The sequence below is a fragment of the Cricetulus griseus genome, chromosome 8 (assembly GCF_003668045.3).
Source record: "Cricetulus griseus strain 17A/GY chromosome 8, alternate assembly CriGri-PICRH-1.0, whole genome shotgun sequence".
Classification (NCBI taxonomy): domain Eukaryota; kingdom Metazoa; phylum Chordata; class Mammalia; order Rodentia; family Cricetidae; genus Cricetulus; species Cricetulus griseus.
The window spans coordinates 83,990,575-84,008,901 of NC_048601.1; the positions used below are offsets into that span (position 1 = coordinate 83,990,575).

Consider the following 18,327-nt stretch of genomic DNA (forward strand, 5'->3'; position numbering starts at 1 on the left):
TGACTCAAACTTTCTGCTCCCTCATGACCTCTGCATCCTTCCTCTTCTTCCCTTCTCAATCTCATAGCTACCGCCCCCCTATTCCCATGCTCTCAATTTGCTCAGGAGAACGTGACCCTTTCCGCTTCTCCAGGGGACCATGTATGTCTCTCTTAGGGTCTTCCTTGTTTACTAGCTTCTCTGGCAGTGTGGATTGTAGGCTGGTAATCCTTAATCTATGTCTAAAATCCACATATGAGTGAGTACATCTTATGTTTGTCTTTTTGTGATTGGGTTACCTCCCTCAGAATGGTTTCTTCTAGTTCCATGCATTTTCCTGCAAATTTCAAGATTCCATTGTTTTTTTCTGCTGAGTAGTACTCCATTGTGTAAATGTACCACAGTTTCTCTATCCATTCTTCTGTTGAGGGGCATCTAGGCTGCTTCCACTTTCTGGCTATTACAAATAGTGCTGCTATGAACATTGCTGAACAGATGTCCTTATTGTATGAATGTGCTTCTTTTGGGTATATGCCTAGGAGCAGAATTGCTGGATCTTGTGGTAGATTGATTCCCATTTTTCTGAGGAGTCACCATACTGATTTCCAAAGTGGCTGTACAAGTTGGCACTCCCACCATCAGTGGAGGAGTGTTCCCCTTTCTCCACATCCTCTCCAGCATAAACTATCATTGGTGTTTTTGATTTTAGCCATTCCAACAGGAATAAGATAGTATCTCAGAGTTGTTTTGATTTGCATTTCCCTGATGGCTAAGGATGTTGAACACTTTCTTATGTGACTTTCAGCCATTTTAGATTCCTCTATTGAGAATTGTCTATTTAGTTCTGTACCCCACTTTTTAATTGGATTGTTTGGTGTTTTGGAGACTAACTTCTTGAGTTCTTTGTATATTTTGGAGATCAGCCCCCTGTCAGATGTGCTGTTGGTGAAAATCTCTTCCCATTCTGTGGGCTGCAGTTTTGTCTTACTGACTGTGTCCTTTGCCTTACAGAAGCATCTCAGTTTCAGGCGGTCCCATTTATCAATTGTTGATCTCAGTGTTTGTGCTACTAGTGTAATGTTCAGGGAGCAGTCTCCTGTACCAATTAATTCAAGGGTATTTCCCACTTTATCTTCTAATAGGTTCAGTGTTTGGATGCAGTTTTGCACATGGTGATAGATAAGTTTTCCTAGCACCAATTGTTCAAGTTGCTCTTTTCTCCAGCAAGGTTTTGGCATATTTGACAAATATTAAATGCCTGAATATGTACAGTCATGTTTGCTTGTTTTTTATTTTGTTCCATGGGCCTGAATGTCTGTTTTTATGCCATTACACAGTGTTTTTATAACTGTAGCTCTGAAATGGTAATCTGCCAGCACCATTCTTTTTGTTCAGGATTGTTTGAACTATGCCAGATCTTTTGTGGCTCCATAAGAATCTTGAAAAGGTTTGTCTATTTCTGTAAAGAATGAGATGAGTATTTTGACTGGGGTTGCATTAAATCTGTAAAAAGAATTTGAAAAAGAAAATGTTCATTTTCACAATATTAATTCTACCAATCCATGAGCATGGGATATCTTTCTATTTTATACTGTCTTTTTCTATCTCATTCTTCAGAGTTTTAAAGGGCTAGGGTTAGGGTTATTCCTTATATTGTCTCTGAAGTTATTGTAAATGGGTGTGTGCCCATGATCTCCTTCTCTATTGCTGTTGTAAAGAAGAGCTATGGATTTGTGCAAATTGATTCTGTATGCTGCCACAGTGACGAACTGGCTTATTATTTCTAGAAAATTTTTGAGAATGTTGGGTTCATTAATGTATAGTATCATATCATCTACAAATAAAGATAACCAAGTTTCTTTTCCTATTTGTATTCCTTTAATTCCTTTCCTTTTCCTTATACCCCAGCTAGTTCTCTAAGCACAATACAAAAGGGAGTGTAGATAGCAGACATTCCTTCCTCATTCTTGACTTCAGTGAGATTGCCTCAAACTTTTCTCCATTTAGAATGAATGATGTTGGCTGTGAGTTTCTTGTATATGCTGTGTTAGTCAATGTTCTATTGCTTTGAAGAGACACCATGACCAAGGCAAGTCTTATAAAAGACAGCATTTAATTGGGAACTTGCTTATCACTTTAGAAGATTAATCCATCATCATCATGGCAGTAAGCAGACAGACCTGTAGCTGTAGCTGAGAGCTTTACACCCTTATCCATAAGAAGCTGGCACAGGGGTTGGAAGGGAGAAGAGGAGGGGGTGGAGAGAGGAGTGGAAAGGAGAGGAGGAGGGCAGAGAGCAGAGGAAGCAAACTGTAGTTGGTATGCACTTTTGAAACCTTAAAGCCCACCCCCAGGCACATCTCCTCCAAAAAAGCCATACCTCCTAATCCTTCCCAAAGAGTTTCACTCACTGGGGACCAAACATTTAAATGCAGGAGCCCTTGGTGGTATTTTCATTCAAACTGCCACAGGAGCTTTTATTATGTTAAGATATATTCCCTCTAGCCCTACATATGTTAGGACTTTTATCATGAAGTCATGATTAGATTATGTCAAAGGCTTTTTCTGCATCTGTTAATTGCATCTATTTTTTGTATCTATGATGATTATGTGATTTTTGTACTTAAGTCCATTGATGTGATTTATTACATTTAAAGAGTTGTGAATGTTGAAACATCAGGCAATGCAATTATAAAGCCAAGCTGGTAATGGTCTATAATATTTAAGCATGTTTATATCCTGTTTGCAAGTATTTTGCTGAGCAATTTTGAGTCTTTGTTCATCAGGACTATTGGCCTGTAGTTTTCATTTGTTGTTGTGATTTTGTATCTTTATCGGGTTTTGGTATTAATGTGATACTGACTTTACAGAAGTAGTTTGGTAGTGTTCTTTCCGTTTCTTATCTTATTTTCTCTCTTTCTTTTGTTATCAGTTTGAGAAGGACAGGCCCTAGATCTTTTTTGAAAGTCCGTTAGAATTCTGCTGTGAATACATCTGGCCCTGGACCTTTTCTGTAGCTGGAAGACCTTTTATAACTATTTCAATCTCATTTGCTATTGGTCTGCTTTTTTGTTGACTTCTTGATTCAATATTTATGGTTTGGCTGAATCTAGAAATTCATCTATTTCTTTTAGGTTTTCCAGATTAACAGAATACAGGTTTTAAAAGTATCCTCTTACAATATTTTAATTTGTTTGATCAGTTGTAATGTTTCCTTGTTCACTTCTAATTCTGTTAATTTGGGTCCTCTATTTCTGTTAGATCTTGTTTATCTTCTTAAAGAACCAGCTCTTATATTTGTTGATTCTTTATGTTATTTTTGTTCTATGTCATTGATTTCTGCTCTCATTTTTATTATTTGTGACTTTCTATGAGATTTGATTTTTTATTTGTTCTTGTTTCCTTACATTATTTTAGTTGCATCATTAAGCCATTTATTGGTGTTGTTTCTGTTTTTTGTATAATGTAGACACTTAGAACTATGAATATCCTTCATAGGACTGTCTTCAATGTGTCCCTGAGATTTTGCTGTATATAATTTATTTCTAGGAAGGTTTTATTTTGTTCTTGATTTCTTCTTTGACCCAGTCATCATTCGGTAGTGAGTTGTTTAATCTCCATGAGTTTGTATATTTACTAGAGATTTGTATGCTGTCCATTTCAAGTTTTATGGCATTGTAATCAAATAGGATACAAGGAATGGTTTCAATCTTTTTGAATTTATAAAGATTTGTTTGTATTTTAGCACATGGACTATATCAGTAACCTCAGCATCAAGGGAACATTTACAATATAAAGTAAAAAGAAGAGAGTAAGAGAATTCCATGGAAATACCAGCTTATGGTGGACAGTGAACTCAAAGGACTCTATAGCACTTGACAGCAGAAATGCCACAAGAATGTACATGGTTAATACAAGAAAATTTTATTTCAATCACATGAAGAATCTTGATTTGCTACTTGAACTATTAAATAGTTTAAGGAGAATCTGTTTTAGGGAAAAATTATTGGTGCTGCACCAGCATGACTCCCACCAACCATCTGTATGCCCAGTTCCAGGGGATACTATGACCTCTTCTGGCCTCTCTGTGAGCCAGGAATGTACACAAGCTGGCTGGCACAACAATTATTCATATAAATTAAAATAAATAATTAGTGGTTTTTTTTTTTGTTTTTTGAGACAGTGTTTCTCTGTAACTTTGGAGCCTGTCCTGGAATTCACTCTGTAGACCAGGCAGGTCTCAAACTCAAAGAGATCCACCTGCCTCTGACTTCCAAGTGCTGGGGAAAAAAGGTGTGCTCCACTACTGCCCAGCTAATAAGTTGTTGTTGTTGTTGTTTTTTAAATGAAGAGGAAAAATTACCCTTTTTAAAAAATCTTGAGGCACTTTTGTAGGGAGTCACCCTAGCCCCGCCCAATAGTCCTGGGGCAGGTACCAGGTGGACCCAGGGACTCGCCCATAAGGGCGTGGTGAAGGAAAGCCGGGATGACATAAGAGAGCTTCTTAAGGGGCTGCACGTGGGGACACGGGCCCCCTTTTGTTCTGGCGGCGCTGGCTGGGTTCTTAACCTAGCTCTGGCCTGTGTTTCACCCGGCTATCCTCTGAAATAAAGAGACCTTAATCCAATACACTTTGACCACAAGTTTGTCAGCATGTTGATTATTCTGTTATCAGAACTGATTTGTACCAAAGGAGTAATTGTGGGATAGGCATTCATCACAAACTTCTGAACAGTCAGGATGACTGGGTGGTACATCCATAACAGGACTGCAGTGGATGAGATGATGAAGTCCACCCAGTACATGACCACGAAGACAACCACCAGCAGCAAGATGGTCTGTGTGGCCTTTTTCTCAGGGGACGCTCTCAGGCGGCTGAGGCTGTGAAGATATTTGCAATGCCTCTGATGTCTGAACAAGATAATCACCATGTATGCACTTGAGGTCAGCATAACTCCTACAAGAAATACATCTCTAGAGGTTGTCACCATTGAAATCAGTACCCTAATGATAGAGTTCATGGGCAAGAGTGAGCAGTATTTATTGACCTTCATGTGGTTGGTCTCACTCACATTGACAAAAACACCAACATAGAAGAGCCACCTACTACTGAATGACAAATTGAAAGACCAAAGGTAGAAGAAAGCATAGATCATGTATTTTTTTAGTTTATGTTTAAATTTTGCCAGGAAAGAGGTACTGGGACTAATAGTGACAGCCTGGAACACACTCAGGAGGGAGGTGATGCAGATGGAGAGGCCTCTCATCAGTCTGTTTATGTAAAAAATTGTCTTACATTTGAAGTCATTCTCAATGTTTAGTGACTCAAATACCTCTGAAAGCCCAATATCCCCTGCAGTGAGGACCAGCACTATGTGGATGAAGGTCAGTTGACAGGAGATCAGGTCCATGGGCTTAGATCTATGAACTAGGATTATGAAAGTGTAGATAAAAAGGAGAAACATATTGGCCAGGACTCCAAGTCCAGTTAGGAAATAAAGGGCATTCTTTAATGAGGACATATGTGGAAAGTGCGTTCATCTTAACATCATAGTGGAAGCATATTTCATGTACCTGAAAAAATAATAGAGTACACATCAAACTTGTAGTTCACAGGTCAGTATGTCCTAAACATCATTCTGTTTTACCTACTTATTCTTGATGAATCTGTATCATTAACTTTTGATGTTCCAGACTGGATATCACAGCCTACATTTCTATATTCTTCTCCATGCATCTACCAGTATACAGCATACTAGAGATAGTAAAAACATTTACAGTCATATCCTATACAGAAAGTACACTTCGTGTGCCTGTATTGCACCTAGGTGTCATGGCTTAGAAATAAAATCCTATTGATTTACATTGTCTGGTTTTATAGGTAACACTGAAAATAGAAGTGACAAACAAAATATTAATCATAATTTTACAGTTGAATAAAATTATGTTGATTTGGGGAAAATCACACAACAAATAAATAGCAAGGTGAGTCAGACTTCATAATTTTAATAAGCTATATTTTGTAACTATCCATGTTTTGACTCATAATTTTATTGGAATCACAGTGAAAATTCATGATAATCCCACTATTTTAATCCACAAAGTCTATCTCAATTCATCTATTTTATGTACCTTTTCCATGAAATCTTACATTCCCAGGATCTTGAATTAAAGACATAGATACAATAGGAGGCCATTACTATACTTTCCACACCCTATTAACTCTATAACTATTGTGGTTATAAATGGTCCTAGATGGCTCACTATTTACTTCCCATCCATTTAAAACTTTTGTGAACTTCAGGCCAGGTTTAAAGAACTAACTCCCAGCTTTCAGGACAAACACTATTTTTCCTTGGGGGGGGATTTAGGGAGTAGTTTAGTAAATGGTAATGGTATGATTCCTTAAAGATTTTCCAGCCATCCATATTGCTATTTTATCTACCTACCTACCTCTTTATTGTGTATTTAGCTGCCCGCAAAGGAGCCCCTCCCTGTTTCCCCATTGTCCCTTCTAGATCAATTGTATCTGGCTCTCACCTTTGACTCTCCTCCTACCTTCTTCTGGATTTATCTCCCTCTTCCTCCCCAATGAGCTCCCTTTTCTCCATTTACCTTACCAGATCTTTGTATCCTACCATTCTGCTTTACCCTCTTCCCACCTTCTTCTTCCTCCCCTTCCCTAAGGAGCTCCATTTTCAGATTTCCCTGATCAGACTGCTTGTAACCTTCTATTGCTTGTCCCCTCTCCGTTGTTCCCTACCACCACCCCTATCCTGGCAATTGTCCTTTTACCTTTCTGCTTCCTGTAGTTACTACAGACGATGTAATCTGACGATGTGGAGCCAGGAGCCTCCAACAAGAGGGAACACACAACACTAAGACAAACACTATTTTCAACACACTGTGACAAACATGAACTTGCAGAAGGAGACCATACAGTAATCCTGTTTTAGAATTTCTCTTTCCAAAGAGATTCCTTCCCATGCAGAAGGTCCCCAATGTTATCATTTGCCATCAGTACCCAGACAGTTTTTACAGGTTCATTCAGCAGTCTTACTTTGGTGCCTATTTTAGTTACTTGCCCTGGTTACCAGTGTCATTATTTTATCAAATTATTTTAATTCAGTACTTTAAAACCAGCTTTCTGATAGAGAAATAGAAAACTGCTACACTGACTCAGATTCTTGTGAGAAAAATAGTGCACAATTATGTTTTCAAGTTCACTTGTATATTTCACATGTATAGAAGGATGCATTCATGCATGTATAGAAACTATGCAGAAGTTAGTGGCTGATAACCCTCTAAAACCCCCCTGTGAATATGAGACGATAAATCACATATCTTCTATTTATACAAATTTTGTTCTTTAAAAACTTAATCTAGTAAAGGAATAGATTTATTCCAATCACCAGAGCCAAACATCTGATTCTCCCACCAACATTTTATCCACAGTAGCTGTGCTGCACTGTGATGTTCTGTTTTTTTTTTGTTTGTTTGTTTGTTTGTTTAAGGCTTCAGGATATGGGCTTGAGAGGTAGCTCAGTGGTTAACAGCACTTTTTTACTCTTGCAAAGGACCTGGGTTAGATTCACAGCAATAACATGGTGGCTCAGAACCATCCCTAATTCTAGTTCCCAAGGATCCATTGTCCTCTCTGACCCAAGCATGAAAGTGGCACACAGACATATATGTAGGTAAAACACTCATATATGTAAAATAAAATAAATCCTTTTTTAAACTTTTATTCTTCTCTCATACATTGCATCCGGGATACAGTTTCCCCATCTCATTCCCTTCCCTCTTTCCCGTGCTCTCCACCTCCTCTCTCTTTCAGATCAACTCCTTCTTTGTTTCTGCTCTAAACAAAAAACAAATACCAGAGAAAGTCTTTCAGGGATACCCACCAAACATGGTCTAACAGGAAACAATAAGAATGGGCACAAATTCTCATATCACAGATGGACACAATCTTAAATCAAAAAATGCCCCACGATAAGACTTAATTTAAGTGTTGGTCTCAAACTGAAAGAATTGTAGTCCAATTCCAACTTTAAAATTGCAAAAAGACAAACCCTTGTGTACAATCATTTATTATTAATAGATAACTATTAACAAATAATAATCCATCTCTTAACATCTACAATTTATTAATATATCACATATATTATAAGTCATACAAAAAGATGGTGTCATAATCAGGTAAAAGATTGTAATCTAAAATGTTTTTTCTTATCCCAAAGATAGGCATTCCAACATCTTCATTTTATATACATACCTTTGTAAATGTTTATCACATGCAGAGAATGACTCATTTTCTGATTTATAAAGCAGCATCTTACTCTTAGGTTCCTTCTGCTGCATACAAGGAACACATCTCAACTTCAAAGACAGATGGTACCTAAGAATTTAAGTTTGGGAAAAGATTTTCCAATCAAATGAACCCAAGAAACAAGCAGGGGTAGCAATCCTAATATCCAACAAATTGGACTTTAAACTAAAATCAATCAAAAGACATGAAGGAGGTCACTTCCTACTCATCACAGAAGAAATCCTTCAGGATGAAGTCTCAATTCTGAACATTTATGCCCCAAATACAAAGGCATCCATGTTCCTAAAAGAAATATTACTAAAACTCAAATCACACATAAAACTGAACACACCTGTAGTGGGAGACTTCAACAGCCCATTCTCACCACTGGACAGGAACACCAGACAGAAACTTAACAAAGAATCAAAGGAACTAATAGAAATTATGGCCCAATGGGGCTTAACAGAGCATTCCATCTGAACACAAAACAATATACCTTCTTCTCAGTGCCACATGGAACCTTCTCTAAAATCGACCACATACTTGGCAGGTACCTCAACAGGTACAAAAAAATTAAAATAACCCCCTGTATCTTATCAGTCTACCATGCTTTAAAGTTAAAATTCAACAACAACATGAATTGCAGAAAAACTACAAACTCATAGAAATTAAGTAACGCCCAATTGCACAATTCCTAGGTTGAGGAAGAAATAAAAAAAGAAATTAAATATTTCCCAGAATTCAATGAGAATGCAGACACAACATACCCAAATTTATGGAACACTTTGAAAGAAGGACTAAGAGGAAAGTTCATAGCGCTAAGTGACCACATGAAGAAACAGGAGAATAATCACAATAGAGATTTAACAGCACAACAGAAAGCTCTAGAACTCAAAGAAGCCAATACACCACAGATGAGTAGATGCAAGGAAATAATCAAACTGAGGGCTGAAATCAATAAAATGAAATCTAGGAGAACAATACAAAGAATCAATATAGCAAAGAGTTGGTTCTTTGAGAAGATCAACAAGATAGACAAACCTGTATCCAAACTTACCAAACAGCAGAGAGTGATCATGCAAATTAATGAAATCAGGAATGAAAAGGGGGGACATAACAACAGACACAGAGGAAATCCAGAGAATGTTCAGGTCACACTTCAAAAAACTATATTCCTCAAAATTCGAAAATTTAAAGGAAATGGACAATTTTCTGGACACATTTCACTTACCAAAATTAAATCAAGAACAGATAAGCAACGTAAATAGACCTATAACCCTTAATGAAATAGAAGCAGTTATCAGAAGTCTCCCAACCAAAAAAAAAAAAAAAAAAGCCCAGGTTCAGATGCCTTCAGTGCAGAATTCTACCAGAAATTCCAGGAACAGCTAATACCAATTCTCTTCAAAATATTCCACACAATAGAAGCAGAAGGGTCATTGCCAAACTCTTTTTACTAGGCTTCAATAATCTTGATAACAAAGCCACTCAATGATACAACTAAGAAAGAGAACTACAGACCAATATCCCTCCTGAACATTTATGCAAAAATACTCAATAAGATACTGGCAAATCAAATCCAAGAACACATCAGAAAAATCATCCACCATGATCAAGTAGACTTCATCCCAGGGATGCAAGGATGGTTCAAGATAAGAAAATCCATCAATGTAATCCACCATATAAACAGACTGAAGAAAAGAAAACACATAATCATCTCACTAAATGCCAAAAAAGCCTTGACAAAATCCAAAACCCCTTCATGATAAAGGTCTTGGAGAGATCAGGGATAACAGGAACATACCTCAACATAATAAAAGCAAGCCGACAGCCAACATTAAATTAAATGGAGAGACACTCAATGCAAATCCTCTAAAATCAGAGACAAGACAAGGCTGTCCACTCTCTCCATACTTCTTCAATATTGTCCTTGAAGTTCTAGCTAGAGCAATAAGACAACAAAAGGAGACCAAGGGGATACAAATCGGAAAGGAAGAAGTCAAACTCTCACTATTTGCAGATGATATGATAGTCTACATAAGTGACCCAAAAAACTCAACCAGGGAACTCCTAAAGCTGATAAACACCTTCAGCAAAGTGGCAGGATACAAGATTAACTTAAAAAAATCTGTTGCCCTACTATATACTATATATTCGTGGAGAAAGAAATCAGAGAAACATCACCCTTTACAATTGCCAAAAACAACATACAATGCCTTGGGGTAATGCTAACCAAAAAAAAAGTGAAAGACCTGTACCGTAAGAATTTTGAGTCTCTAAAGAAAGAAATTAAAGAATATACCAGAAAATGGAGGGATCTCCCATGTTCTTGGATAGGTAGGATCAACATAGTAAAAATGGCAATCTTGCCAAAAGCGATCTACAGATTCAGTGCAATCCCCATCAAAATCCCAACACAATTCTTCACAGACCTTGAAAGAACAATTCTCAACTTTATATGGAAAAAATGAAAGACCCAAGAGAGCCAAAATAACCGTGTACAATAAAGGAATTTCTGCAGTCATCAACCATCCCTGACTTCAAGCTCTATTATAGAGCCATAGTCCTGAAAACAGCTTGGTATTGGCACAAAAATAGACAGGCAGACCAATGGAATAGAGTTGAAAACCCCAATATTAACCCGCACACTTACAAACACTTGATTTTTTACAAAGAAGCTAAATTTATACAATGGAATAAAGCAAGCATCAAATGGTGCTGGCATAACTGGATGCTGGAATGTAGAATACTGCAGATAGATCCATGTCTATAGTCATGCACAAAACTTAAGTCCAAATGGATCAAAGACCTCAACATAAATCCAACCACACTGAACCTATTAGAGACAAAGTGGGAAATACCCTTGAATTAATTGGTACAGGAGACTGCTTCCTGAACATTACACCAGTAGCACAGACACTGACATCAACAATTGATAAATGGGACCTCCTGAAACTGAGAAACTTCTGTAAGGCAAAGGACACAGTCAGCAAGACAAAACAGCAGCCCACAGACTGGGAAAATATATTCACCAACCTCACTTCTGACAGAGGGCTGATCTCCAAAATATACAAAGAACTCAAGAAGCTAGTCTCCAAAACACCAAACAATCCAATTAAAAAGTGGGGTTCAGAACTAAATAGACAATTCTCAATAGAGGAATCTAAAATGGCTGAAAGACACATGAGAAAGTGTTCAACATCCTTAGCCATCAGGGAAATGCAAATCAAAACAACTCTGAGATACCATCTTATTCCTGTCAGAATGGCTAAAATAAAAAACATCAATGACAGTTTATGCTGGAGAGGATGTGGAGAAAGGGGAACACTTCTCCACTGCTGGTGGGAGGGCCAACTTTTAAGCCACTTTGGAAATCAGTATGGCGACTCCTCAAGAAAATGGGAATCAGTCTACCCCAAGATCCAGCAATTCCACTCCTAGGCATATACCCAAAAGAAGCACATTCATACAACAAGGACATCTGTTCAACCATGTTCATAGCAGTATTATTTGTAATAGCCAGAAACTAGAAGCAGCTTAGAAGCCCCTCAACCGAAGAATGGATAGAGAAAATGTGGTACATTTACACAATGGAGTACTACTCAGGAGAAAAAAACAATGGTATCTTGAAATTTACAGGAAAATGGATGGAACTAGAAGAAACCATTCTGAGAAAGGTAACCCAATCACAAAAAGACAAACATAAGATGTACTCATTCATATGTGGATTTTAGACATAGAGCAAAGTATTACCAGCCTATAATCCACACTGCCAGAGAAGCTAGTAAACAAGGAGGACCCTAAGAGACACACATGGTCCCCTGGAGAAGGGGAAAGGGACAAGATCTCCTGAGCAAATTGGGAGCAAGAGAGGAGAGGGGAGGGAGCAAGGAGAATGAGAAGGGTATAAGAGGAGGGGTGAGGAGGACATGAGGGAGCAGAAAGGTTGAAGAATAGAAGAAAACAAGAAAGGAGATACCATAATAGAGGGAGACATTTTAGTTTTACAGAGAAATCAGGCACTAGGGAAAGGTCTGGCAATCTACAAAGATGACACCAGCTAACAATCTAAGCAACAGAGGAGAAGCTACCTTAATGCCCTCCCCTGATAATGATATTGATGATTGTCTTATATGCCATCCTATAGCCTTCATCCAGCAGCTGGTCGAAGTAGAAGCAGGCACCCACAGCTAATCACTGAACTGAACTGGAATCCAGTTGCAGAGAAGAACAAGTGGTGGGCAAAGCATTCCAGACCAGGCTGGTGAAACCCACAGAAACAGCTGACTTGAACAACGGGGAGCTCTTGATCCCCATACTGATAGCTGGAATACCAGCATGGCTCTGATCCAGACCCTAGGAATGTGGATTTCAGTTAGGAGATCTCGGAAACCTCTGGGATCTCCTGCAGTAGTTCAGTACTTACCCCTAACATAGTTGTGGAGTTTGTGAGCCCTATACACATCCAAGGATACTCCCTGAGCCAAGACACACAGGAGTGGGCCTAGGCCCTATCCCAAAGGATATGACAGACTCTGATGAGCCCCTGGGCAGCAGAAAGGATATGTGATAGGTAGGGTTTTAGTTGGGGGGGTTAGTAGGGGCAGAGGACAGGGAGTGGGAACTGGGATTTACATGTAAAACAATCTTGTTTCTAATTCAAATAAAAAAGAAAGAAAATACTAAATAACCTTCTAACTGCAGTGACAGCATTGCCTGGAGGAGGTCAGAAAGAGACTCTTCCCAGATGTGGTGGCTCACACTTGTGATTCCAGCATTCAGCAGTGTAGGCAAGAGGACGGTGGATTTGAGGCCATTTGGGGCTATCAAGCAAGTTCCTGGCCAATCTGTGACCCTATCTCAGAAGACCAAGGAAGGACTGATGAATGTAGGTCATTGGTAGAGTGTTTGCAAAGCCTAGGGTTTGTTCTCAGCAACATGAAAGATGGGATGTATAGAAGGGTCTGAATTATCTTCTTGTGGGCACTGCTCCCAGGATAATCATATGTAATCTAAAGCTGAAGAGGCATTACTCTTCAAGTGCTTTACAAATGTTAGACATGAAATATTTGGCCAGTGACTAGAGCTAGGCTTTCCCATGGAGCTTAGTGTGGGGAGGGATTTCTGTGAGCTACCGAAATTTCCAAGTTGAAACCCTAGGTTGTAATGTCTTTGGATGCAGAGTCTCAAAGAGATTGGTTTAAGTAGTTTCTATTTCATTTCAATAAGGTGTTATTGTCTCAGTATGAAATGTCTACAAATGTTCATCATGTATTTGAGGCTTAGTCCCCAGATGGTTCACTATTGCTGGATGGGGTAGCATCTTTAGGAGATATGGTATAATAGGGAAAGTGAGTTTCTGGTGGTACACCTTCCAAGTGTATATAGCTTGACCTCGGTCCCTTTCTATTACTTTCTGCTTCCTGGTTTCTAGAAGGTAGCAGCCTTCTCTACCACATGCTCCAACTGCCCTGCTGTGCTCCCTTGCCTCATTTCTAATGCAAAAGATCTGGGCAGCCTTAGGAACCTCTGAAGCCATGACCACAAATGAAGCTTTCTTTTTCTTAAAAAAATATTTAGAAATCAGTGTAACAAGGCTCAATTTTGAAAACTCGAAATACTAAAAATGAATTCATTTTAATTAAAACAGTCAAACTATTACTGAAAATTACCCAGTTCCCATTTGTGTAAAGATAAATTTACAAGATTTTAATGAACAAGTGAAGTAAGATTTCTAGATAATTCTGAGATGCCCAAAAGAGTCTACTTCATCAGAAATTATTATAATAGAATAAGCAAATCTATGAAAAACTTTAAACATATTTATATAATGTTATGTTTTCTAACATGTTATGTTTTCTAACTCATAAAGTGAAACTCTAGTAAGAATTCCTAAATATGGCCATGCCAGCACTCAGGAGGCAGAGGTAGGCAAATCTCTGTGAATTAGAGGCCACCCTGTTCTACAGAGTGAATTCCAGGGCAGACTCCAAAGCGACAGAGAAATTCTGTCTCAGAGAAAAAAAACAACAAAAGAATTCCTAAGTATATGCAAACTTAACAGAACAGAAAATTACTGATAAACACTAAATTAGTTAATATTTGTTGTGTATTCCCAGTTTGTTTAATATAAATCAGTGCATAAGTTGAGAACAGCAGTAAAATGAGAAAATACAAAATATAATTTAAATGTATCCTCATATAATAAATGTACTCCTGAAAAACCAATAAATGTGTTCTTTGTGTTTCATCCTGTAAACCATTTGAGGTGTTTTGTGAAAGGATTGGAAAATTAACATAGCTGCTTTTAGATAGGAGGAACCATGTTTTTAGAATTACAAGAGTACACATTCAGGAGAATCCAGAGTCAGATATGCTCATTCAAATATTTCATTTAGGGCCACTTTTTACATAGTTATGAATGCACATTCTTTGTAAAAAAGATGGGTTTCCTGACATTTTCATTCTATATAAAGTACCCATTGATCACCTCCAACCTGTTAGCCTTCCTGTCTCTGTCCACACTTCTGCTAGGCCCTGTCCTCTTTCCAACAACTCCCCTTCTACTGCCATATACATTATATTCAGAAACCATAGTAAGTGAAACCTAGTGATATTTTATGTCTACCCGTATCTGCTGCGCTTGCTTATGATACATTATAGCTCTAAAATAAAATTCTAAACAGAGAATTTTCTAATCATTGTATTGCAGGAATTCCTGTTTCATTCTACCACTTGCTTAGAGTTGTTACTATTAATGAAGAGAAAAAGAAACACTTACCAGTCTGGGTCTTTGATAAACATCGTGTAGAATACCGTCCTAAGAAACAGTTATAAGGAAGAAATGTCACCCATCAGCTCATCTCCCTGTACAACCATAATTATCATGTCACCTGGAAAAGTGCAGTTCTGACATTGAGGTTGTAGATAAGTCATACCATCAAATGGGAAAGTTCTCTATTTCAAGGAAAACATTGCAGTAGAAACAGCTGAGCTTTGGGTTTCCTGGGGTGAGCTATTCTCCCCAGGCCACATCTGTCTGTGTGGATTATTTGATTCCAGTCCTTGTGGACAAAACAAAAGTAAAAATAATATCCCATTGATAAGAAGTAAGAAAAACATCTTGGATTCCCCAAGGATTCTTCCTCTTTCCCAAACACTCGTGATGGCGTCCATACTTAACTTACAGTGGCTTCAGAGTCTCACCTGGAAATTAACAGCAGTTTTGTCAAACAAAAGAAAATGTCACCTCCTCCAAACACACTTGGGGAAAGTCACCTTTCTTACAGAGGGCACAGATGTGAGGTAATGTAGTGAGCACAGGGCTGGGGGTGTAACTCAGTTGGTAGAGTGCATGTCTAGAAACTATTGTTTGTGTGAGACAGCAGGGAAAGAATTAAACTTCCAGATTATAGGCACAGGTTAGGGAGAAGAATCCCAAGTCAATGGCAAGCACATGACCTTCAATAAGATCATAGAAGAAAACTTTTTCAAACTAAGTAAAGACACACAAATACAAATACAAGAAGCACACAGAACACATAAAAGACAATACCAGAAAAGAGAATTTTCTTGGCATCTCATAGTTAAAATCACTAAGGATACAGAACAGGAAAGGTGTATTGAAAGCTGCAAGAGAAAAACTACAAGTCACGAATAAAGAAAACACATCAAAAGAACAGCTGACTTCTCAAAGGAAAGTTTCAAAGCCAGAAACCTCAGGCATTACAACCCAAGTTTTAAATGACAGGTGACCTAAAAGTATATGCCCAGGTAAACCACTGCCATAATTGAAGGAGTAGGAACAATTTTCCACATCATAGACAGCCTAAAAAAAACAACTTTATATTCAACAAACCAGACCTAAGGTAATGCAGGAAGCTTTATTTTGAGGGTAAAGAGGGGGAATAAACAGAGCAGAGGGATTGTGAAAAAAAATGACCATAATTAATAAAACAAAAGTACCACTGAGAACACCAAAAATCAACAACATGATGACCAGAACTAAGACACACATTTCAATGATAATTTAAACATGAATGGCCTCAATTCTCTACTCAAAAGTCACAGGCTGACTGGATACATCAAGAAACAAAATCTATCTGTTACCTACAAGAAACACATTTAGTTAGAGTAAAGGATGGACAAAATACTCCAATGAAATGCAACCAGGAAGTTAGCAGATATCAGTAGCCTAGCATCTAACAAAATAGATTTTGAACTAAAACTAATCAAAAGAAATAAAGAGGGAAACTGCCTTCTAATCAAAGGAACAGTTAACCATGAAGACATCACTACCCTAAACATGTGCACCAAACTCAGGGACATGCATTCAAAAATTAATTTTTTTCATTAATAGTAGATGAATTAAATACCCAACTTTTTCCAACAGAGGGTCATCTGGATAAAAAATAAAGAGAGAAACATCAGAATTAATTGACATCACATATAAAATGGATGTAAAACATGCCTACAGAATAGTCTACCCAAATACTAAAGAATACACATTTAACTCTGCATCACAGGAAGCTTCTCTAAAATAGACCGTATATTGAAATGCAAAACAAATCACAATAAATCAAAAAGAATGAAATCACTCCTTGTATTCTACATGACAAGGGTGCAATAAGCCTAAAATTGACAGCACACAAATCTCTAACAAAACCTAATCTCATGGAGACTAAACAATGTCTTATAGAATGATGACTGTGTTGGAGAATTAATCAATAAAGAAATAAAAATTTTGTGAAACTAAATTGAAATGAAAACAAAAAGACACAGTTTCTGGGATACATTGAAAGCATATCTGTGCATAAATAGTAATCATTTTAGAAATACTTGAATTTGTGATATTAAGCCACTACATGTTGGAATAACCTTTCTCCTAGAGATTTTCTAATTTATATTACCGACATGAGGCTTATTTCACTATGCTGCTAGTTTGATTTCAATTGTGTTGGAAGAATATTGAGATTCACAATATAGATAATGAAGTGATTATTTGTTTTCTACCACTAACTGTTACGGGATGTGTCACAGTACTTCATTTCCTTCTATAGTACAGGGTCATACTAAGGAAAACAGCATCTCACTTGCACTAAACCTGACAGACAGAGAGAAGATACAAGAATGAGGTCATTAAGCTGCAGCCACTGATATTTGACAAAGAGGCCAACAATACATACTGGAGAAAAGCCACCCTTCAACTTTCAGTATATGAAAAATTTATGTCCACATGTAAGATAATTAATTTATATCCCCATCTCTCACTCTCACAGAAATCAATTCCAAGAGTCTTAGTGACATTAACATAAGACAAAAATCTGAAATGATTGAAGGGAAAAGTAGGGGACACTTCAATACATGAAGAGGCAAATTTCTAATTCAGACTCTAGTTGCACAGGCAATAAGGCCAACAGGTGACAATGGGACATCATGAAACTAAACAGCTTCTGCATAGCGTAGGGGCAGTTGATGAGTGAAAGTCAGCCCACAGAAGGGAGGAGAAATCTTGGCCAGCTGTACACCTGGCAGAGTGTTATTACCTGAAATGCACAAAGAACTGAAGAAACTAAACAAGAAATCACACACTCCAATTAATACATTTATTAATGAAATAAACAAAGAACTAATATAATTCAGTAAATAAATAAATAATTCAATCATCTAAATCAAATGTCTGGTTAGCACTTAAAGAACTTTTCAACATCCCTTGTCATCAGGGAAAAGAAAACTGAAGCTATTTTTGAGATTTCACTTTCTACCAGTCAGAATGACCATGAATAATATAAACCCAGACACAGAGATTGGGGTTCAAGTTGAAGGTCAGAGAAGCCAAGCAGCCACCCCACCAGAGAGCTCTGACTTCTACCAATTCTCAGACTGAAGGGGCTATCCAGTAAACCTTAGATTGCATTTCCAGACTGCACTGCTCCTGACCAAATCTCAGATGCTCCTGAGATTGCACTGAGCTCCTTATATTCTCTCTAGTGCTGGTATTAAAAATGTGAGCTCTGTTTCTCTTTTAGATTGATTCC

General features: G+C 37.7%; 1 protein-coding gene across 1 annotated transcript; it reads right to left on the reverse strand.

Moving 5' to 3' along the window:
* Positions 1 to 1,385: 1,385 nt before the first annotated feature.
* On the reverse strand, positions 1,386 to 5,531 carry LOC100766897 (putative vomeronasal receptor-like protein 4). The gene is given in 2 exon segments (XM_027429751.1): positions 1,386 to 1,482; positions 4,597 to 5,531. Coding segments are annotated over 2 exon segments (1,032 nt in total).
* Between the last annotated feature and the right edge of the window lie 12,796 nt (positions 5,532 to 18,327).